At 40.5% G+C, this 24,315-nt stretch overlaps 1 protein-coding gene across 9 annotated transcripts in view; it reads left to right on the top strand.

The window, feature by feature from the left end:
* Positions 1 to 22,055, top strand: part of prickle2b (prickle homolog 2b) — a 293,554-nt gene extending 271,499 nt beyond the window's left edge. For all 9 annotated transcript variants that reach the window (XM_043708272.1, XM_043708274.1, XM_043708270.1 and 6 more), the window contains 3 exons: positions 3,449 to 3,635; positions 17,621 to 18,472; positions 20,557 to 22,055. In XM_043708272.1, coding sequence (XP_043564207.1) covers positions 3,449 to 3,635; positions 17,621 to 18,472; positions 20,557 to 21,428 — 1,911 coding nt within the window. In that variant the 3' untranslated portion in view covers positions 21,429 to 22,055. The remainder of the gene's footprint in view (positions 1 to 3,448; positions 3,636 to 17,620; positions 18,473 to 20,556) is intronic.
* The last annotated feature ends 2,260 nt before the right edge of the window (positions 22,056 to 24,315 follow it).

The raw sequence follows: 24,315 nt of genomic DNA, 5'->3' as shown, positions 1-24,315 counted from the left end.
TTCTTTCCACCCTGGAGGCTCCCTGCCTCCATTCCTGATGAAGGGCTTTTGCCCAAAACATCGATTTTCCTGCTCCTCAGATGCTGCCTGACCTGCTGTGCATTTCCAGCACCATTCTAGTCTAAACCCTTGCACTTAACTGTTGTCTTGACTACTGAAAAATATGCCAATGTGATTCACAGAAGTGCAATCAAAAGTTGGACACTGAGGCAAAGAGATATTAGGAAAGGTGTTCGAAAAGAATGGCCAGTACAGGCAGATTTTAAGAGGGGTATTAAATGAGAAGTAGGAAGTGACGAGGTATAGAGTTTAGAAAAGAAATTCTAGCGTGTTTAATAGTAATCCCACTTTGCTTAATAGGTCAGCTGAGCTGAGCAACAATCTGAAACATACCATGTAGTGCAATAAACTGCATACAACAAATAAAAACCAGCAAAGACATTTTATATCATGTAGCATTTGTTTTGCAATAACCTACTCACTGACACAGTTTGGGATCTGCCAAAGCCAGTCAGCTCATAACTTCATTACAGCCTTAAACTAGATATTGACAAAAAAGCTGAACTCCTGAGGTAAGATGAGAGTGACCTAAAGATAACAGTTGAAAATGTGTAGCTGGAAAAGCACAGCAGGTCAGGCAGCATCCAAGGAGCAGGAGAAACAGTTGACCAAGTATGATATCAAAGACCCTTTGGTAAAGATAACAGTTGACTAAGTATGATATCAAAGACCCTTCACAAAGCTGAAGCTAATAGAGGGTGTTCTACATTGGTTGGAGTCTTACCAAATTCAAAGGAAGAAAATTTGTTGGTATTGGTCAAACATCCCAGCCACAAGATATCACTGTAAGAGTTCCTCAGCATGTAACCAAGTTTCAACTATCTTCCTATGCTCATCAATGTACTTCCCATCATAATAAGGTCAGAAATAGGATGTTTACTGATGTTTGCACAATGTTTAGCATTATTTACGATGACTCAAATATTGAAGCAGTCATGTCCATATTCAGCAACACCTGGATATCAATCAGACTTGGGCTGAGAAGTGGCAAGTAACATTTGCACCACAGAAGTGAAAATCCAATTGTCCCTCCTTGACATTCAATAACATTGCCATCACTGAATCCCTCACTGTGGTAACATCCTGGGTATTACCATTGACCAGAAACTAAACTGGAGCAATTAAATACATATGTCTATAAAATAAATGTGGCTGTAACAGCTGGTCAGAGGCTAGCAATTCTATGGCAAATAACTCAACTCCTAACCATCTGAAGTCTGTCAACCTGGTATGAAGTTTGTCAAGGCACAAATCAGGCATGTGATGGAATATTCTCACTTGCCTGAATGGTGCAGCTCCAACAATATTCTAGAAGTTTGACAGCATCCAGGAGGAAGCAGCACACTTGATTGGTAGTCATTCATCACCTTCAACATTCACTCCCTTCACCACTGAGGCACTGTGTCAGCAATGTGTACTTAGGAGCCTTGGTGAGTTGCAGCAGTGCATTTTTTTGATGGTACACACTGCTGTCACCAAAGCTCCTTTGACATCACTTTCCAAACCTGTGGGTCTCTGCCACAAAGAAGGGCAAAGATGGCTGATGTGTGAAAGCGCCATCACCTGCAAGTTCCCCTCCAAATATCACTGTGACATTAATATATTGCCTTTCCACCTCTGTCGCTCAGTTAAAATCCTGGGTATTTGCTGGATCTCTGCATGTAATGCAGCAGTTCAAGAAGACAGCTCACCTCTCAGGGTTAGTCAGGGAAAGGAAATAAGTAGTGGTCAGTGACACCCACATTGCTAGAACAGATAGAAATAGTTATTGAAGTGGTAAGGACAAAGGAGGAAATTGCATAAGAGCCTGCTGTTCAAGGGTTAGAAGAAAATTGACTTCATACTCAAAGATGGATTCAAACTCATTTCCCATTTCCTTCATCTTAATAGTACCCTGCGTTAATAGAGTTTCTTCCTCTTCTTGGGTAAATTGGAGATGAATTTAGTTTTGGCATAGGCACAAGAATGATGGAAAAATCAACAGGAAAATAAAATAGGCAGTGTGTTTGATAGACATCCAATCCACTCCCTTTGTTCAGTCCTCTCATCAAAATTGTATTTTACCCCAGAGACAAGTGTTCTCTGCCAGGTTTGATTAACTATCTTCAACTACAAATAGAGTTAAAGGAGTTTGAATTTCAGTGGTTAATGTATGCTGCAGTAATAACAGGTGTCATGATGAAAAATTCATAAAGATTCAGCGACAGTTGCTTGGAAACTGACTTTTGGCTGACTGTTTGTAAATGTGAGAATGCAGAAACATTTTCAGGCATAACTTGGAAGAATAAAGGGCCCTTTGCTGCAAACGAAACATTTGTAGTTAGGTGTGAAATTACTATAAGACATTGTGAGAGGTAACTAATGGTAAAAGGTTTGCATGTTTCATACACTCCTTTAATAGAAAACCATGGGGGTAACATTACCGTAACAGCCCAGGCAAGATCTTTGAAAGCGTTTCTATAGTGTTTCTACATTTGCAAGGTTTTAGGGAAGGTATTAACATTAGTAGCTAATTACTTCCGTTAACTGAGCACATTCTTTGTCTGTTTGCCTACTTTAACAAAAAAACCTTTGCAACTGCATCAGAATCTAGCCTGCTCTACAACCTAAATAAAAACATAATGCTTTTGGAAATCTAAAATAAAACAATAAAATGCTGGAGAAATTCAGGAATACTGACAGCATCTGTAGGGAAAGAAACAGCATTAACGTTTCATGTCTGACATGACTCTTCTTCAGAATGTCAAATGAAGTGAAGACATTCTTCCTCAACTCGGTCTTAAATGAGCTGTACCTTATTCTGAGATTATCTCTTCTCGTTTTAGACTGGCCTGCCAGTAAGGAAGCATCTTATCTCCATCTACCCTCTCATTCCCTGTAAGAATTTTATATGAATCAACAAGAACACCCTAATTCTTTGAAACTCTAAAGAATACAAATTGATTCTCTTCAATCACTCCTCATAAACAAATCCAAGGGATTAATCAAGTGAACCTCTGTTGCACTCCTCTTATGGCAAGTATATCCTTTCTTAGATAAATAGTCCAGATGTGGTCTCACCAACGTTGTAAATAACTGCAGCAAAACATCTTTACTCCTGTAATCCATTTCCCTTATAATGAAAGCCAAAAAACCATTTGAAAGTGCTGAAGAAAATCATGAGGTCTGTTAGCATCTGTAGAGAGAGAAACAGAGTTAACATTTCTTGACCAATATGACTCTTCTTGTATATCCCAATTTCCAGTCCTATGTTGTTGTGAATTACATAAAAATTAAAGCTGAACAAATTTTGAACTTATCCTCCAACTGTTGGTCCAGTGCAGATTTTGGAGCTGGTATTCATCATGTTCTGCATATTCTTCTTTAAAATCTGCATTTCTTTTCACAGATCATCTTTGCAGATGAATGCACAGAAGCTGAAAGTAGACACTGGCATATGAAGCATTTCTGCTGCTTTGAATGTGAAACTGTTCTAGGAGGCCAAAGATACATTATGAAAGAAGGTCGACCCTATTGTTGTAACTGCTTTGAGTCTCTTTATGCTGAATATTGTGATACATGTGGTGAACACATAGGTAAGTTGACAAAAGAATAAATACTATTTGTGTTCTCACCATACCTATATAGCAGCTTAAACATAGAACTTTACAGACAGAAAATGATGATTTGGGCAATCATGTTGATGCTGACATTTTGGTCAAGTATTTAAAAACTGCATGCATTTGCCTCACAGTCTTGCAGCTTTTGAAGTTTCAAGTATTCATCCAATTTTCCCTTACAAGAAGACATCAGCCTCCTTGTGGAAATAGAAAAATCCATGTCACGACAATCTTTTATAATTAACTTGCTCCTTGTTCAATCTCTTAATAATGATGTTAAATTGATAATTCCCTTCACCGATTCTCTAGTCAGAGAAAATATCTTTCCCTATTCACTTGTCATTTAAATAAATGATTTAGATGTGAGTATAGGAGGTTGGTAAGTTTTCAGATGACACCAAAGTTGGCGGTGTAGTGGATAGCAAAGAAGGTTACCTCAGAATACTATGAGACGTTGATCAGCTTGGCAAATGAGCCAAGGATTTGCAGATAGAGTTTAATTTAGATAAATGTGTGATGCTGCATTTTGGTAGGGCAAATCGGGCAGGACCTATGCACTTAAAATCATAAGGTCATTTCTTCAGGGTATGGGAGTCCAAAGCTAGAGGGCATAGGTTTAAAGTGAGAGGGAAAAGACGTAAAAGGTACCTAATTAACAACTTTTTCATGCAGAGGGTGGTGTGTGTATGGAATGAGCTGCCAGAGGTTGTGGAGGAGGCTTGCATAATTACAACATTTGAAAAGTATCTGGATGGTTATATGAATAGGAAAGGCTTAGAGGAATATGGGCTAACTGCTGGCAAATGGAACTAGATTAATTTAGACTATCTGGTCAGCAAGGACGAGTTGGACCAAAGAGTCTGTTTCTGTGCTGTGCATCACTATGACTCTATGACTTCATCAAATTCTACATAATTTTTTGACAGTTGAATTTCATCTTGACTTTATGTCCTCCAGTGGAAATAATCCCATTCTAATAAATGAAGTAACAATACTTGTTACCATTCCAGTGAATCTTTGAGAAATGTTTCCCATGGTTTTCCAGTCATTTTTATAGCATCAAAAATCACATGCAGTATTCTAACCACACATAATCAATGTTAGCTGAACATAACCAAATTTGCTGATGTCTTAAACAGCAGCAAATTTCAGTGTCCTACCAGCCCTGTGCTCACGAACCTGCATTGCTCCCACTCAAGCAATGTCTTGATTTTAAAATTCTTATCTTTTTCAAATCTATGCAAGGCCTCAACCTTCCCTATATTTTTAATCTCTAGTCCCACAACCCACTGAGATATGTGCTATTATTTTTGCAACCCTAATTTTAATTGAATCACCATTGATGGTCATGACATATATTGCCCAAGCTCTGGAATTCCCTCACTACACTTTTCCACCTCCCTAACTCATAATTACCTATTGAAACATTCATTAAAATCTACCTCTCTGACCAAGCTTTAGGTCATCTTATCGTATAACTTCCTCAGTGTTGTACTTTGTTTTATGCTGTTCTTGCATTCATGAAATTTAGTTTTATTGTCATTATAATTGTCTATTTTTCTCCAATTCCCTCTTTTATTATTTGTTTCACTTTCTTTCTTACATTGATTCTAATACACTAAGAAAATTCAAAAATGCGTAACTCAATACATTTTAAAGCCATTTGCTTCTGAGAATTTTTTTTTTATTTTTTGCCACTGGGTGGAGGCAGCATTACAGAGGCCTGGTGCCATCTTGCTGAGGTGTGCTATATCACCTGCTTTGGTGCAAATCATCTCTTGCAAAGAGCACCCATATAAACAGTCTAGCATGCACTGGGAACCTGTGAAGGAGCACTCTACTGATGTCACATAGTGCAACAAACTGATGCAATCTCACTTGGACCTCACAGGTCCTGGTGGTGAATTCATGTGTCACTCTGCAACCAACAACCAATAACGTGTCATGATTGTAACGAGGTCAGCCAGATGGACGTCATAGAATATGAGTTCCACAATTTGGGCTGTTAATCTGCCAGATTTAAACAGAAGTGTCAAAGGTGCTGTTCACTCAGAACTGGCTCTAAGGAAGCTGGATCAATGTCAAGGACTCGCCACATGTAAAAAAAAAGTGAACTTGGTGATGGGATACCTCTGTGGAGTTATTTCAGTGTTGTCAAAAGAAAAGCATGCTCTTGAACAAATGCACTCACAACAGACAATTTGAATTAAGGTTGAATTAGGGGCAAATTAGGTTGTCCCATTTGATTCTGCTATTGCAGACTGAGCCCAGTATGTGGAAAAAATGCATTAGTTTTTTTCCGGACAGATGAAATGCAAAGAATAATTCCCCTGATAGCTTGTGAATCTGCAGCTTTTTCAGTTACTAGGGACCTGACTTTCCGTGAGGCACCACATGCTAAAACCTTTCAAGAGTTGACTGATTTAGTTGAGAAATAGTAAAACTCCCAAGATACCTCTAATTCTGCGACACAATTTGTTTACTCAGCAATTTGAGAACCAGGGAAATCCATATCAGGATTTTTGACTAGGTTAAGGTGACTGGCAGAGGCACATGCCTTTGATTTAACCCTTATTGAGATGCTGAGAAATCTTTTCATATGTGGGGTTAATGATGTGACCATGCAAAAGTGCCTACTAGCTAAAGCTGAATTGGATTTAAAATAGTTTTATCATTGAAAAATGCAGCAAGTGGAGCATATGGGTTGCAGGGTATTGTGATGAAAGTAGACACTCTCACCAGTCTGACTGAGTAAGGGGAGCACCACTTGAATGAAAGCAATTGCATAGCCTCCCTCAGGACATGTCCTGAAAAGAGGGAATCTAGGTCAGCCCACAGCAAAACCTCAAAACAAATCCAAGTCTCAGCTAAATTGTTTAAATTTTCTTCAAGATCCAGGCCGGCAAGCCATTTTAGTTGCTGTCGGTATGTGAACTTGAGACAGCAAAAGAGTCCCACCATACCTAAATTGAGTAAGAGAACTCATAGGCCTGTTTACAGGAAAGTGCACCCTCTGGAAAGCCACCTACATCTAGTAAATTGATTAGCAACATCCAATCAAATAAACTTCTGGTTAAATGGCCCAAAGGTTTGAATGGAGTTCAATACTGGTGTGGCTGCATCAGTGATCACAGAATGAGTCTTTAACAAAATTCGCTGTGGACTTCCACTCTTGGTTTGTGCAAGACCTTGAGTGGACTGAGAACCTATACCAGTGAACCTCTACAAATTAAGGATATAGCTTCAGTTCCAATCTCGTATGAGAAGCAGCTGGTTCAGTTACCACTGATTGTAGTAAAAGGTTCGGGCCAAAGCTTGATGGGGTGATATTGGTTGAGAAAAATTCACATAGATTGGCTCAACAGTTTTCAATTAGAAAATGGCTGCCTGAGCGAAGCCCTAATTAAATACTCAGACGTGGTCCACGAACATCTAGGGACTATCAGAGGACCCAAGGCCACCTTGCATGTTAACCAGGAAGCAATTCCATGATTCTGTAGGACCTGCCCAGTGCCATTTCCCTTACACCAAAAGTAGAGGCAGAAATCAGAAGGCTGGACAGCAAAGAAATCATCAGACCAGTCTGATTTGCAGAATGGGCAGCACCAGTCATATACCGATTGTGAAGTCCAACGGGTCAGACACTGCTTTTCACAGCTGGATAAATACCCAATCCCTCGCATTGAGGATTTATAAGCAAAGCTGACAGGGGGACTGTCCTTCACGAAGCTGGACATGAGCCATTTGTACCTTCAACTGAGTTTAGATTAGGATACCCCGAAGTATATGCTACAATTAATACCCATAAGGGTTTGTGCCGATATATAAGACTTCCATTTAGGGTGCCATCAGCCTGTGCAATTTTAGAGTGGACGATGGAGAACATTTTACAAAGATTATTCCAGGTCACCATTTATCTAGATGACATGCTAATAACAAGGAAGACCAAAAAGGATCACTTACAGAACTTGGATATAGTCCTTAGATGTTTCCACAGTCAGATGTATATCTTAGAAGGGAAGAATGTGTGTTCCAGGCACCTCAAGTGACCTACTTGGGCTGCAAAGTCGACAAGATTGGGTTACATGTATTGTAAGGTAAAGCGAGTGCGATCAAAGGTGCCCCAGCTCCCACATCAGCATAAGAGCTTAGATCTTTCCTTGGGCTGGTGAATGATAATGGAATTCATACATGCCCTTGCCTTAATCCTGGCACCTTTGCATCGACCATTAAAAAGGGGTTAGCCATAGCTTTCAGGAAAGTGAAGGAACAGCTGCCATCCTCTATGGTTTTGGCACATTATGATTTCAAGCGAGATCTGGTATTGACATGTGATGCCTCCCCATACAGCATTGAGGTAGTAATAGCTCAGAGGTGACCAAAAGAAGAGGAATGCCCAATAGCATATGCAACCAGAACTTCGGCTAATGCAGAGCATAAATACACCCGAAGTTCCATCAACAGTTGTAAATTTGTAAAAATACTGAACTACAAAGCCATTCTAGGTCTAAAAGGCAGTGCCGCCCATAGCTTCAGACCAAATTCAGCAGTGGGCTCTAATTGTAAGTGCATACAATTACAAGTCAGAACACCATCCGGAAGGCCAAGTAGCAAATACCATCCCTGGAATGTAAAGGTTTTAAATTTTCTGGGCACCTTTCCAGTCACAACTGACAATATCAGACTTTGCCTGCAGAAAGCTCCGGTTCTGGCAAAACTAAAACAGCTGGTGATGCTGGGGAAAGCCAAAGGACCGTTGCACCCAGAATTGAAACCTTTTTAGAACCAGCGAAACCAAATCATAGTTGAGGACAGCATATTATTGTGGGGCGCAAGAGTGATTGTCCTCGGCAAGGTCACCACCAGATACTGGCTGAGCTCCACTAGGATCATCCAGGGGTTTCCGAAATGAAGATGTTGGCAAGAAGTTATGTATGGTCATCAGACATTGCATGTTGATGGGGCAGTGCCCAGAATTCCAACAAGGGCAAAAATTACCACGAGCAGATCCCTCACATCCTGGATTCAATTACACAATGATTATGTGGATCCTTTCATGTGCTCAATGTTGTTCGTCATTGTGGATGCCCACTCAAGCATAGATTGACATGCATAGATTTCATTTGTCAAACACTGGGACAACAATAGGAAAGCCGCATACATCTTTTGCAATACACAGACTCCCGGAAGTGTTGGTCACAGATACCGGGCCATCGTTTACCAGCAGGGAATTTGAGTATTTCCGAAAATCAAATGGTATTCATCATATAAGGATAAGGACAAATCCATACCATCCATCGTCCAGTTGTCTGGCAGAAAGAGCGGTGCAAACTATGACGGCAGTGTTTAAGAAACAACCTACAGTTTCACAAGATACCAAACTGCCCCAGTTCCTATTTGATTATAAGATCATCCCTTGTGCAATAACATAGCCCCAGCAGAGTTACATGTGGGGAGACGTTTCCACACCAGATTAAATCTAATCTTCCTGGACCCGAAAGGGGAGTGTGAAATGGTATCAGGATAGCCAATGTTGGACTGAAGATTTCACGAAGCGAGAGAGGCAGTTTAGGGAACAAAACTTCATGTGGGAACCACAGGAATGACCCTGTGTAGATAAGAGGATATGATCGATATGAGGTCAGGACCAGTAACATATCAAGTTTGGGTAGGCGCGATGGTCCTGAACAAGCACATAAACTATATGAAAGCTGCAAACTGACAAACCGATTGGGAGCAAAACGTGCCCAGATCCTGTGTGGTTACAGGGTCCCAAGTCGGAAGATGAGGCTTGGCGTCTTCCTCCAGGCGTCAGGTGGTTAGGGTTTGCCGATGGAGGAGGCCCAGAAACTGCATGTCCTTGCTGGATTGGGAGGGATAATTAAAGTGTTTGGCCATGGGGCGGTGGGGTTGGTTGGTGCAGGTGTCCCAAGGATGTTCTCTGTAACGATCCACAAATTATCGTCCTGTCTCCCCAGTGTCGAGGAGTCACATCAGGTGCAACAGATACAGTAGATAATATGTGTGAAAGTACAGGTAAATTTCTGTCAGATGTGAAAGGATCCTTTGGGGCCTTGGACAGAGGTGAGGGGAGAGGTGTGGGCACAGGTTTTACACTTCTTGTGCTGGCAGGGGAAGGTGTTGAGAGTGGAATGTGGGCTGGTGGGGGGCATGGATCTGACAAGGAAGTTGCGGAGGGAATGGTCTCTTCAAAACGCAGATGGGGTGGGAATGGATATATATCCCTAGTGGTGGGGTCTGTTTGTATGTGGCAGAAATGGCGGAGGTGATATGATGTATCCGGAGGTTGGTGGAGTGGAAGGTGAGGACCAGGAGATTCTGTCCTTGTTGCAATTGGAGGGGTCGGGTTCAAGGGCGGAGGTGCAGAAAGTGGAGATGTGCTGGAGAGCATTATCGTGGGAGGGGAAATTGCAGTCTTTGAAGAAGGAGGCCATCTGGGATGTTATGTGGTGGAACTGGTCATCCTGGAAGCAGATGTGACAGAGGCGGAGGAGTTGGGAATAAGGGATGGCATTTTTATCAGAGGCAAAGTGGGAGGAGGTGTAGACCGGGTAGCTGTGGAAGTTGGTGGGTTTGTAGTAGATGTCTGTGATTAGTCAGTCGCCGGAGATAGAGATGGAGAGGTCCAGGAAGGGGAGGGAGTGTCTGAGATGGTCCAGATGAATTTGAGGTCAGGGTGGAAGGTGTTGGTGAAGTTCATGAACTGTTCAACCTCCTCATGGGAGCAGGAGGTAATGCCGATACAGTCATCGATGTAGCGGAGGAAAAGGTGGGGAATGATGCTGGTGTAGCTGCGGAAGATGGACTGTTTCACATACCTGACACAGAGGCAGACACAGCTGGGACCCATGGGGATGCCAATGGCTACCCCTTCAGTTTAGAGGAAGTGGGAGGATTGGAAGGAGAGGTTGTTGAGGATGAGGACCAGTTCAGCCAGGTGAATGAGAGTGTCACTGGAAGACTATTGGTTGGGTTGACGTGAGAGAAAGAATCTGAGGGCTTGGAGTCCTTCATCGAGGTGGATAGATGTGTACAGGGACTGGATGTCCATGATGAAGATAATGCATTGGAGTTCGGGGAAAGGAAAATCTTGGAGGAGGTGAAGGTCATGGATGGGGTTGCAAACGTTGGTGGGGAGTTCCTGCACTAAGGGGGACAGGACGGTGTCAAGGTATGCAGAGATGAGTTTGGTGGGGTGGGAGCATGCTGAGACAATGAGTTGACTGGGCAGTCAAGTTAGTGAATCTTAGGTAGGAGTTAGAATTGAGCGGTGCAGCGTTCTCAGACTATGAAGTTGGAGGCTGCTCTAATGAGGAAACCATGGCTGACCGATATGAAAAGGAGTGTCAGAGATTCTATTCCCTCTGAGCTGGCTCTGAGGAAGCTGAAGCAGTGTCAAAGATTCTCTACATGTAAACAAAGGGTGACTTGGTATTGGGGTGCCGATCTCTGTGGAGCTATTTCATAAGCTATAAAGTGGGGCTCTAAACATCATGCAAAGAGAGAGGGGAGAAAATGTCAGTGATTATGTATTACTCTGTTTGAGTGACGTGCCTATTGTACTAGAATGACTGAGGATTTGTGGAGGCAGGATGTAAGATTGTCAGATCGGTGAGGGTGGGGTGAAGCATCTGGAAATTAGGCCTGACTTTAGTGCCAATGAGTGCTTCTGAATGTGTGCCTGACATGTGGTGTAGTCGGCAAAGTGAGAGACTAGTATTATGCAAAAGGGAATAGTGAAGTGAAAACACAAAATGTGTACCTCCTGAAGTAAATTGTGATTTTAGTCCAGTGTCAAAAGAATACTTCAACATATTTTTAGCATCTGTGCAAATTCTTGTACGCAAAGTGTGCAAAGCAGGAAACCTTTAGCCTTGAAATCTGATGAGCACCATGGATAATATGCTCCTTGGTTTGTTAAGCCAAATGCTGAAAGACTCAGAATGAAGATTTACCGTATGTTCAATGTCAGAGTTCTTCTATTTAGCTTGTTTTTTCACTTCTGCCACCACCAGCAGTGGACAAAGATACATCATTCCTTGATGCGTTCAATGCCTGCTTTGCTCAGTTCGAGCAGAATGCCAGCGACACAGTGTCACCTCCCCCAACAGCACCAGACACACCTGTTCCCACTATCACTGCTGCAGATGTCAGATCAGTCTTTCTGAGATCAACCCAAAGAATGCGACTGGCCCGAGTGGAGTCTCTAGCTGTGCACTTCGATCCTGTGTGGACTAGCTGGCTAAGGTATTCACTGACGTTTTCAACCTTTTCCTCCTACAAGCCGAAGTCCCCACCTGCTTCAAGAAGACCGCCATCGTCTCAGTACTTAAGAAAACACATGCAACATGCCTTAATGACTACAGCCCAGTAGTTCTGACGTCCATAAATGTGAAGTGCTTCTAGAGGCTGTTCACAGCCCACATCAAATCTAGCCTCCCAGCATGCCTCGATTCTTGCTGTTTGCCTACTGACATAACAAGTCCACAACAGATGCCATTTCTCTAGTCCTGCACTCATCCCAGAACACCTGGACAATAAGGATACCTATGTCAGATTCCTGCTCATCAACTACAGCTCCACTTTCAACACCTTTAACCCTTCCAGACTGATCTCAAAACTCTGAAACCTAGGTCTCTGCTCTGCCCTCTGCAACTAGATCCTCAGCTTCCTGACCTAAAGACTGCGATCAGTGAAGATAGACAACAGCACCTCCTCCATGATAACCCTCAACACTGGAAACCACCTCCACCCAACAATGAATTCTCAGCCCCCTACTGTCCTTCCTTTACACCCACGACTATGTAGCCAAATTCTGAATGAATGCCAGCTACAATATTGCTGACGACACCACCATGGTAGGATAGATATCAAACAACGATAAGTCAATACAGAAAGGAGCTAGAGGGCTTTGTGGCATGGCGCAATGACAACAACCCCTCTCTCAATGTCAACAAAATAAAAGAACTGATCACTGACTTCAGAAAGAAAGGCAGAAAACATACCCCCATCTACATCAATGGAATGGAGTTGAAAGTGTCAAGTTCCAAAGAGTGACAATAACTGACAACCTATCCTGGACTTCCATGTAGATATGACGGTCAAGAAGGCACAACAATGCCTCTTCCTCCTCAGCCAGCATGAAATTCAGCATGACCATAAGGACCTTAACCAACTTTTGCAGATGCACCATAGAGAGCATTATATCAGGGTAAATAACGGCCCAGTGTGCCATCTGCTGTACCCAGAACAGTAAGAAACTACAGAAGGTTATGTGCACAGATCAGACCATCACAGAGCCAACCTTTCATTCATGGATTCCATTTACACTTCTCATTGCCGTGGAAAGACTGCTCACATTATCAAAGACCCCTCACACTCTGCTAATGCTCTCCTACAACCTCCTCTGTCAGGCAGAAGATACAGAAGTTTGAACATTTGCACCAACAAGTTCAAGAACAGCTTCCCTGCTGTTGTTAGACTGATGAATGGATCGTCTAACTTCAAATTAACAAGTTGATCTTGTTAATGTTCATCTTGCTTCTGTGCAATGTAACCTGTATGTCTCCCTCTGTCCAAGCACCCTATAATCTATTGGGCCAGTGATGTAATGGATAATGTGTCTGACTTCAGATCAGAAGACTGTTGGTTCGAGTCTGACCTGGCTCGAGTGCAACATGCTTTAGGGGCGGCATGGTGGCTCAGTGGTTAGCACTGCTTCCTCACAGCGCCAGGGACCCAGGTTCAATTCCAGCCTTGGATGACTGTCTGTGTGGAGTTTGCACATTCTCCCCGTGTCTGCATGGGTTTCCTCCGGGTGCTCCGGTTTCCTCCCACAATCCAAAGGTGTGCAGGTCAGGTGAATTGGCCATTCTAAATTGCCCATAGTATTAAGTGCTTTAGTCCGAGGGAAATGGGTCTGGGTGGGTTTCTCTTCGGAGGGGGGGTGTGGACTTGTTAGGCTGCAGCGCCTGTTTACACATTGTAGGGAATCTAATCTAATCTAATCTGTATGTCCTTACTCACAATGATCTACCTATGATCTGCCTTTACTGTTCATAAACAAAGAGTTTCGCTGTACTTAAGTACACGTGACAATAAATCAAGTCAACAACAACCATATAACAGCACGCAAAATAAATAGGAATGGCATAGGGGTCTCTGCTGGATGGGTGCTAGTGGTCAAGAAAGGCACTCCAAGGAGGTCAGGGGCAAGGCTGAAAAGAGTAAGAAAAAGGAAAGGTGGTACTTTATCCTAAACACAAACCAATTCAATTTTTACAAAAAAATTTAGTTATTGTGCTTTTCTGTTGATAAGAGGTAAAAAAAAAAAAATTTGGAGTAACTAGGAAAACTTGCAAAGAAACAGGGTTACAGCAAACAGTTCCAATACAGAGGTGACAATAGAATAATATTTTTTAGTGCTGAAATTTGGGAAATGTTCACTTATAACTTGATTTTTGTTTATTTATTTATTTAGTTGTGTTTGCTTTGTTCTCTGTATTATTTAATGATTTTAAAAGTATTTCATCACCTTTTACAACTCATTTTCAGCTTTTGAATACTACTCCCAGTAGTTCAACTAGTACATGTTTCCATAGAGACGCAACCTCTTAAAAAGACAGTATGGTTTATAGGTACATCAGAACTAAGCAATTCACTTTACCTTGGTAATATCCATTTCTAATTGTAATCAAACGACAGCAAAGCTTTCCAATGAGCTATAATTGAGAAAGAAAATAAATTAGACTTAACATTGAGTTTCATATTTAATCGTAAATTGTATGTTTAAAATGTCTGTCAGATATAAAATGGTTCTCAATGTAATAAGTTAAATACACATATTTATCAAACATATATGGATTTAACAATTGTCTATGCTATTCAGTTGTTAATTTATCCTAATGTCACTTAAACCCACCTTTCAATTAGTTCACTGCCATGCTACAGGTCCAAAACTGAGTCAATAAAACATAAATTAACTTAATGGTTGTTAACACTCATAATAGTAAATATACCAACGCTTTAAAGTGGAATGACTGTAGGCTATTTGTTTATGTTTCTTTTTTTTGAGCTGCTTAATTCTTCCTACCTGAGAATAGGCAATCTATAGTAATACGCTTGTAGACACATTAGGGCTACAGATGATTGTCCTGCTAGCAAAAGTGAAAAAGAGTTTGTTTCTACATGGTGCTATTATATTATAAATTATTTCCTGAACAATGAACATCATAGTAGCTTTTGCCATGCTTCAAGTGTCTAATACATGCTCAGAACATCTCTGTACAAAATTATAACAAGTGGTTCTTTAAATTAAAAAGAAATCATGGCATTTCTTTTGATCCAATAATGACACATAAAATAATTTACAACATTGCATCATTATTCTCAAAATCAAAATGTTCATAGTGTTGGGAGTATTCAAAGGATGCCATTTATCTATAATGGCTGGACAGACTGCATCATTACAGTACATTTCGAAAATATTTTCGGCCCGTGTCATAGGAAATCTGCAGATATATACAGATGCACATGAATTCTAAATGACTCTGGTACAAACTTCTCAGATTTATAACTTGTGAAGTTTATACAGGCAATTTCAATTAAAAGCCTCCCCGAAATTAGTCAGTAAAGGAAGGAAGATGTGTTGGGCATTTTGAAAAACTTGAGGATAGACAAGTCCCCCGGCCCTGACGGGATATATCCTAGGATTATGTGGGAAGCAAGAGAGGAAATTGCAGAGCCGTTGGCAATGATCTTTTCGTCTTCACTGTCAACGGGGGTGGTACCAGGGCACTGGAGAGTGGCGAATGTTGTGCCCCTGTTCAAAAAAGGGAATAGGGATAACCCCAGGAATTACAGGCCAGTTAGTCTTACTTCGGTGGTAGGCAAAGTAATGGAAAGGGTACTGAGGGGTAGGATTTATGAGTATCTAGAAAGACACTGCTTGATTAGGGACAGCCAGCACGGATTGTGAAGGGTAGGTCTTGCCTTACAAGTCTTATTGAATTCTTTGAGGAGGTGACCAAGCATGTGGATGAGGGTAGAGCAGTGGATGTAGTGTACATGGATTTTAGTAAGGCATTTGATAAGGTTCCCCATGGTAGGCTTAAGCGGAAAGTCAGGAGGCATGGGATAGTGGGAAATTTGGCCAGTTGGATAGAGAACTGGCTAACCAGTCGAAGTCAGAGAGTGGTGTTAGATGGTAAATATTCAGCCTGGAGCCCAGTTACAAGTGGAGTTCCTCAGGGATCAGTTCTGGGAACTCTGCTGTTTGTCATTTTTATTAATGACTTGGAAGAGGGAGTCGAAGGGTGGGTCAGTAAATTTGCAGACGATACGAAGATTGGTGGAGTTGTGGATAGTGAGGAGGGCTGTTGTCGGCTGCAAAGGGACTTAGATATGATGCAGAGCTGGGCTGAGGAGTGGCAGATGGAGTTCAACCCTGTCAAGTGTGAGGTTGTCCATTTTGGAAGGACAAATAAAAATGCGGAATACAGGGTTAACGGTAGGGTTCTTAGTAAGGAGGAGCAGAGGGGTCTATGTTCATAACTCTTTGAAAGTTACCACTCAGGTGGATAGAGCTTGTAAGAAGGCCTAAGATGTATTAGCGTTCATTAGCAGAGGGATTGAATTCAAGAGTCGTGAGATGATGTTGCAGCTGTACAGGATCTTGGTAAGGCCATATTTGGAGTACTGTGTGCAGTCTTGTCGCCTCACTTTAGGAAAGATATGGAAACTTTGGAGAGGGTGCAGAGGAGATTTACCAGGATGTTGCCTGGAATGGAGAATAGGTCGTACGAGGATAGGTTGAGAGTGCTGGGCCTTTTCTCATTGGAACGGCGAAGGATGAGGGGTGACTTGATAGAGGTTTATAAGATGATCATGGGAATAGATGGAGTAGACAGTCAGAGACTTTTTCCCCGGGTACAACAGAATGTTACAAGGGGACATAAATTTAAGGTGAAGGTGGAAGGTATAGGGGGGATGTCAGGGGTAGGTTTTTTACCCAGAGTGGTGGGGTCATGGAATGCGCTGCCTGTGGGAGTGGCAGAGTCAGAATCATTGGTGACCTTTAAGCGGCAATTGGATTTGTACATGGATAGGTGCTTAAGCTAGGACAAATGTTCGGCACAACATCGTGGGCCGAAGGACCTGTTCTGTGCTGTATTGTTCTATGTTCTATGTAAATGAGCCTTATTAGCTAAAATAAGTCTCAGTTACCAACTATGGCTTTTGCTGGATTGCAATTAGGATGATACAATTGATGACAGATTAGGAAAAGCAAAATATGTCCAGTGCTGCCTTTCTTGATTATTATCCAGTCATTCCTTCAGGAATTTTGAAATGTTAATTTGCCTACTGAGTGAGAACGCTACTATGCTTCACTTTCACAAAAATAGTAATACTTTAATATTGACCATCATATTTTACATGTTAATAATGATGATTTGGACATGGTACCAAATGACATTTACACATTTGGAACCATATCCTAGGAAAAAATTTCAGTTTTCAGGAAAATAGAACAACGATACATAAAAATTGCTAAAGAGATAGATCTAAGAATGGTACTACACAAATAACTAAGATTTATTTTTCCTTTTGAATTTGGCTATTTAAAACTGTGTGCACTAAAACCTGTATAAAGCACGAGAGGCTAAATTTTCCCACAAAAGGAATGCTAAAGTAGTATAACTTAGAAAGTGGATCACTGAAAAAGGTATTCTAATTGCAGCTGTTTTCATTATCACACTTGAAAACTTTTTTCATGGATATACACTTGATTGTACATATCATTATGATTGCATTATTAATATAATCCTATTATATGATTAAGCAAATACTGTAAGCAGGTTAAGAAACTCAAAACCGATGTGATGGCACTCTAAATATTTTAAATGAAGATTGCCTTTATCAAAACTTTATTTTTTTCAAAGGTATTGACCAAGGGCAGATGACATATGATGGTCAGCACTGGCATGCCACAGAGATGTGTTTCTGCTGTGCACGTTGCAAGAAGTCATTACTTGGACGACCTTTCCTACCAAAACAAGGACAGATATTTTGCTCCAGATCCTGCAGTGTTGGGGAAGATCCCAGTGGCTCTGACTCTTCAGACTCTGCATTTCAGAGTGCACGATCAAGAGAATCTCGGCGTAGTGCTAGAATAGGTAGAAACAGCAATAAAGTAGAAGATAAAAATGTAAGACCAAATATATCTCAAGCAGCAATGAACAGATATTCTACAGATATTGATCCTCTTTCTCAACAAATGGATATGCTAAGTCTTGCTAGTCAAGCAACCAGTTTGAACAAAGAGGGTCTATGGAAAATCAGAGATGTCTACCAGTTTGAAGATGACTCTACCGAGAGGGCTAAATTTGTGGAAAGACCTTCTCAATCTCTAAGTCAGTATAGTGTGAGGAATGAATTTAATCCAACACATTGCGTAAGCAATCAGAGTGATTTATGGGGGAAGGAATTTAATGCAAAGAGAAGTTCAACTGCCATGAAAGATCATAGTGATAGTTTTATCCAAGAAGATAAAGAAGATTATTATCCTTCAGCAATCAGAACTCAAGAAAGCTTTAGTAGTGCATCGAGCCATAGTGTTACTGAATCCCGATCAAATCCAACTGTACCAGGATATGAGATCGAAAGAGAATTGATTTCTCAACAGAGTCGAACCAGACATCCAATCAGTGCACTTAGTTTTACTGATCAACTTACCTTTCTTGAACAAACCCCAAGGGAATCAGTAGAATCTCTTGCACTTTCAAATGCAACAGGTACAGTATACTTGTGGTTAATTATTGATTAAAATGAACGTAGTGGCCTACTCAAAAGCAGCTTTGAAAAGAGGCCAGCTCATATTGGAGCCGCAGAGAGCAGTAGTCCCAGTGCTCAGTGCTAAGTTGACAGATCTTAACTAAGATGGTGGGAACAGACCAATTCTCAAAATAGCTGCAAAATTATAACTAAATACTTCCAAACTTTGTCATTATCTTTGGAAACAGGTAAAAAAAAAACTAGGCCCACACTGGAACATTAAACTTTGGAAACATTGATCTCGGAGCTCTTTGGGCAATGAAATTAGCCTGGGGATCGTGGGCCAGATATTTGCTATCCATTAACCTATTTACTTTTTGTTTGATATAATTTCTAACATCAATCAAGCCCAGTTGCCTGTTAAAAGTATCACTATGAGAAAAAAGACCCTAAAGAAAGCACCCATTACATCAGCTAACAACACAATCTGAAAGCTCAGTACTGACTTGGGGAAAAAAGGTTTGTAATCTGACCTATAGCAATACTTTACATACTTTATTCTCTGATTATTTACCCACTGCCTCCCTGCAGACCCCAGTATAACAAACTAGAATGTTCATCAATAGATATGCTGTTCAGCCCATTCATTATTTACTAAATTTCTATCAGGTCACTCCTTGTGGCTGGCAAAATAATATTTTCATTGAAGTAGGAGTTATTCAATCTTCTGAACTTTTCTCAGGGCCAGCAAATCACCCATATTATAAGGGTCTAAAAAAAAACTGTCCACAATACTCCAGATGTGGTCTTATCAGTGACCTGTAGGATGATTGAAAGGTCCATTAATTTATACTGAATTCAATACCCTGTTTAGCTGTAGTTTCTCTACATTTATTGGCTGATATGTTTATCATTGATGATGGAAATGTATTGTTTGGTCTTGCACAATTCAGTGGGTTTTTCTTCCATGTTTTTGGAATTTACCCCTTCCAGTTTTTTCATTGCTCTATGTCATAATTATAATAATTCTCAGGCTATGACCAGTAACTTCAGCACTATTAGATAATATTTGATTGAGGATTGTTTTCATAGACTTATGCACTCCCAGACTAATTTCTTCTTAACTTCTTGTTAAATTAGCCCTGCAAAACAGTTTAACAAGCTGGCAGTAGACTAAGGGAAGGATTATTCTGTACTGTCCTCATGTAGATCAGCTATTATTAACACACCATTAAAATTCCAATGGTTACCCAATTATTTTGCTCAAATAAAGGCCAGAATGTTTCCGAGGCAACAGAGGCCCTACTTAAGGGACAAAAACCAGGAGTGATCCCATTGCAGTGTGACCCAGGACTGGGTTTTACAGTCAGCAAACAGTTAAGTGGCTGGCAATAGCTTGCTTTTTTATTAAGAATGGTGACCCACCCCCATCTACCAATCACAAGGTTGGTTGCTCAGCAGCCAACAAGAGTGGTGCTCAACTTACATTGAGCAAGTTTACGCTTTGATGGACACATGCCATCACAGCCAGGAAAAAGTAGGGTTTGGGGAACTGGGTCAGGCAGGGCTGACATTGCACAAATGGCCATTGCAGTCAAGGTCAAACTCAGCCTGAAAAGGAGGCAAACACACCCTGGAACACTGGGAGACCAGTCATTCTCCCAAGTCACAAAGGACTCACTTGCCACAGATTAAATGTCAATGGAGGCAGGAAGAACCCCTTGTTTGGCCATTAAGGTGGTTCAAATGGGCTTCATATAGGGCTACATCTTCCACTTTTCTCACCACTGACAAAGTGAAAAGTTGATGGAAGTAGACATATCACCGCAAACCTTACCATGCCATTTTGCCATCCTTCCTACTTGATCTCATGCCCAAAGACCCTGAAATTCCATAAATGGAATATAAAGCCTGCAAAGCAAATTATTTTAGAAGCTTCACATTTTAAAATGTGCTTGAAACTAGTTTGGCTTAATTTGATTTTCAGCTTCACTTTCAGAAATAATTTATTTTTCCTTGAACAAATTGGTTCTTGTTATAGTTAATCTTAAGGCAAGTGTTTTTCATTGTTTTTTTAAATCCTGCCAACAAATTATATTTTCAGGAGCTTCTGTGGAAGGTGGTGCCAGACGCCAGGAGCATTTGTCCAGGTTTTCAATGCCTGACTTGAGCAAAGACTCTGGCATGAATGGATCAGAAAAACTTAGCAACATGGGTACACTTAACTCTTCTGCTAGATTTAGAAGCACAGAATCCATTAGAAGCCTAAACTCAGCCCAGCAATACCAGGATTTGCAGCCACCCTTGGATAGGCTCAGGCACCCTTTGCAGTATCGAGAATTATCGACTCAAAGAAGAATGCCGCCAGGGTTCGACTGTCCAGATGGTGCCGTAAGTAACAGAATGCAAACTAGCATGAATGCTAGAATTGCACCCATGAGTGAACGGACCCAGAGACGGATGCATAATCGGGAGAATAACTCTCGCCATCATCGTCACAAGCCAAGGAGATCCAGACGATCTCGTTCTGATAATGCTCTTCACCTAGCTTCAGATAAACGTTATCAACTAAGAGACAGATCTCAAATGTTTTCAGGTGAAGACTATGAACAATTAATGATGCGAAGAAGAAGCAGGGATGCATTTGGAAATGGCCAGTTGAGAGATCCATACAATCGTTATCCTAGAACTGCCTCTGACCTGACGTTGCAAAATCAAGTAGGTGATAAATTGCTCAGACCTTATTTTAATGACCATGATGATTGGTGTTCAACCTGTTCCTCATCTTCAGAGTCTGAGGAAGAAGGGTACTTCCTAGGGCAACCTATTCCGTGCCCTGTTCAGCTTCGCCCCATCACTAGCGATGAATTTATGTATGGTTATAATTCACCTGTTCCTATATCATCCAACCTGAGTGGCAGGTACCAATCACATTATAGGAAGAGACAAAAAAGCAAGAACTGCATTATCTCATAATTTTTTGCACAATTTATTTCCAGCAAGAATGTAAACGAATAGAAGTTGCACTCAAATTAATTATTAAGAAATTAACATTGGCAAAGGCAATATAACTTAAATCAGTATTTAAAAACTGTTACAATATCCCTGATTTAAATGAAGGATATTTGCTTGCTTTTTTGATTTAAATCAATTTATTTGTGATATAATATCATCTAATATACATTCTGTAGTTACAGTCATCAAATGAATTGTATACATTTTACTAAAATCCACTTACATAGCTGTGAGCATGTTTACAACTTAAGATATTGTCTATGTTCTTATATTGTGTACTGTAATTTCCCTTCCACTGCCACAGAAAGTTATATCAAGCTTAACAATCCGTATGTTATACCAAACAAAGTTACAGAACAGCTTAACCTGTTGTGTTTTTAATGCTAATGTGTTGTAATTAAAATTGAAAATTCATTAAGTTAATTATATTTACTGTACATATCATGCAAAAGGAGGATTTCTAAGAAAGTATTTTTATATTTTGTATTGTATAAAGTGTTTTGAAGTAGTAGTCCATGCATGTTTACTTTATTTGTGGTGTTTTCAATGGAAATTTATTAAAATCTTGCATCCTTTAACACAATGTTCTTTAAAATGATTTTTGGCTTACAATGTTTGAATGTTTTCCACTATTTATTATCAAAATGTCCATACTTTTTGTAAATTTCACACATTTCTCAAACTCAAGTCAATTCATGCTAATTCTGCTTGCTGAAGATACCTTTCCTTTACGCATAAAAATTTTGTACTGTGAAGGAACCCAAAACTATTTTTAAATGTAAGTGATCTGGATGGGTTGGTCCTTCTCTGCCAGTCACCTGTACTCTTTAATCTGTCACTGCAAACTTAGGTCGTAGGTATCGTGCAGAAACCAGATGAAACAATATACAATTCTGCAAATAAGTTAATATAATTTAAACAGTGACAGGTCTCATAATGAACTCATATTCGCAATGATTAGACACTCAGTAAAGCTATCCAGTTTACTGGTTATCCAATCCATTTTACGTTGGGGGGAATGGCTGAAATACTAAGACCCTACATTACAGTGGGCTGTTTTTATCAGAAAGCAGACATTAAAAAGCAAAAGACAGTTTTCAGGATACTAATCGTTTAGACTTTGAAATCAAAAACACTGGAAGAATCTTGCCAAAAATTGGCTAAGTGTCAATTCTAGCATGTTTCATGGAGAGTCTCTCTCTCTTTGAGCCCTCCTGAGTATTCTTGTGCTGTCTTCCCAATACATGTTACATTACCTATGCACCATATCCTCACAGCACCCCACTTGTCTTATTCCAGCACTATGTGGGTGGAAGTACCCGTCAGGACCTCTTAGGGTTTCTGCTGCTGTCTTTAAAGCCAAGCCATGCCCCCAGAGAAACAATGCCAGCCCATTCTGGCCTGCTCTGCTCTAAACAGCTCACTTTATTTGCCCCAGAAACATGAAACAGTAGTTGGCACCCTACTTCGCCAAGAAGGACATTATGGTCCTGATGGAGGCGGTGAGGGGTGTTGTGCAAGTCAACATTACTCTGGAGATGGTTAGTGACTGATGAAAGTTTGAGGAGCAAGCAGGGAGTTGGTGTTTCCAGGTTATAGCTTTAACCTTGGTGTCAAAAATTGTTGGTGTCTAGTTTTTGTCTGGCAGGTGAGAGAATGGGAAACTGCATGTGAATGAGGTGAGATTATGTTAACATTATAAAAATAGGCTTCTCGTTGCTCACTAGTGAGGATCCTATCTCATTGTTCAACACTTGGTTGAAAAATTAGACTTTTAGTTCTCAGCAGCAGATAACTTCTCACTGCTAATCTTATACAATTCTCCCAATTTTCTTGCCAAGTTCCATGTCATTTAAGGACTAGGAAGATTCTACAGACCACTCTAAATTTTCAGAGGACACCAAAATAGGCAGTCGTGTGGAAAATTGTTAGAACTGAGGATTGTAATAAATTATAAGAAAATACTTGCAAACTTACAGCAGAGACATTTAATTAGCAAGCTGATTTCAACATAATACTGTACTGAACACTTTTGTTTGGCAAGAAAAATAAGAAGCTCACATTTTTAATGAAATCCAATATAAATTGAGTACAAGAACAATGGAAACTCGGGGTATAAAATATGTAACTCACTAAAGGTTATGACATGGGTTAGTGAGCGAGTTTTAAGAAGATTCGGAGCTCAGGTTGAGGTTCTGGATGTAGGTTTGCTCACTGAGCTGGAAGGTTCGGTTTCAGACATTTCGTCACCATACGAGGTAACATTATCAGTGAGCCTCCAGATGAAGCACTGGTGGTATGGCCCACTTTTTAATTTATGTATTTAGGTTTCCAAGGAATGAGGTTATTTAAAATAAACCTGGAAACCAGTAGTGTTCACTTTGAAGGAATATAATTGAAAAGAAGTTAGACTAAACTCATTGAACCAATTACACCATACTTGAAATACTATTTCAGTTCTCATCACTATAAGAAAAAAAGACCCTGAAGAGGATGTGCTAAAGGTTTACAATGCTACAGCAAATTTGGAGGTATACCAATCAGGAGAGAATGAGCAGGCTGGGTCAGTTATCACTTTAAAAGAAGAGAATGAGGGATGACCTAATTTTCAGTTTATGAAGAGTGGAAACAGAATAATTCCACTTTGAGAGGAAAAGCAATATTAGAGCCATCGTTATAAGAGACTCACTAAGAAACCTAATAAGGAATCCAAATGAAATTTTCACTTTTTCAAGGAGTGGTCAAAGGAAGAGTATAGACCCATTTGAGGGATTGTTAGCCAAGCATGTGAAGGAAAAGGGAAGAGAGGCTTATGGTGACACTTAATTTGGGATAAGACAGAAGGGAA

Source organism: Chiloscyllium plagiosum, chromosome 18, assembly GCF_004010195.1.
Source record: "Chiloscyllium plagiosum isolate BGI_BamShark_2017 chromosome 18, ASM401019v2, whole genome shotgun sequence".
NCBI classification, from domain to species: domain Eukaryota; kingdom Metazoa; phylum Chordata; class Chondrichthyes; order Orectolobiformes; family Hemiscylliidae; genus Chiloscyllium; species Chiloscyllium plagiosum.
This window is presented reverse-complemented; position numbering and strand designations above follow the sequence as displayed.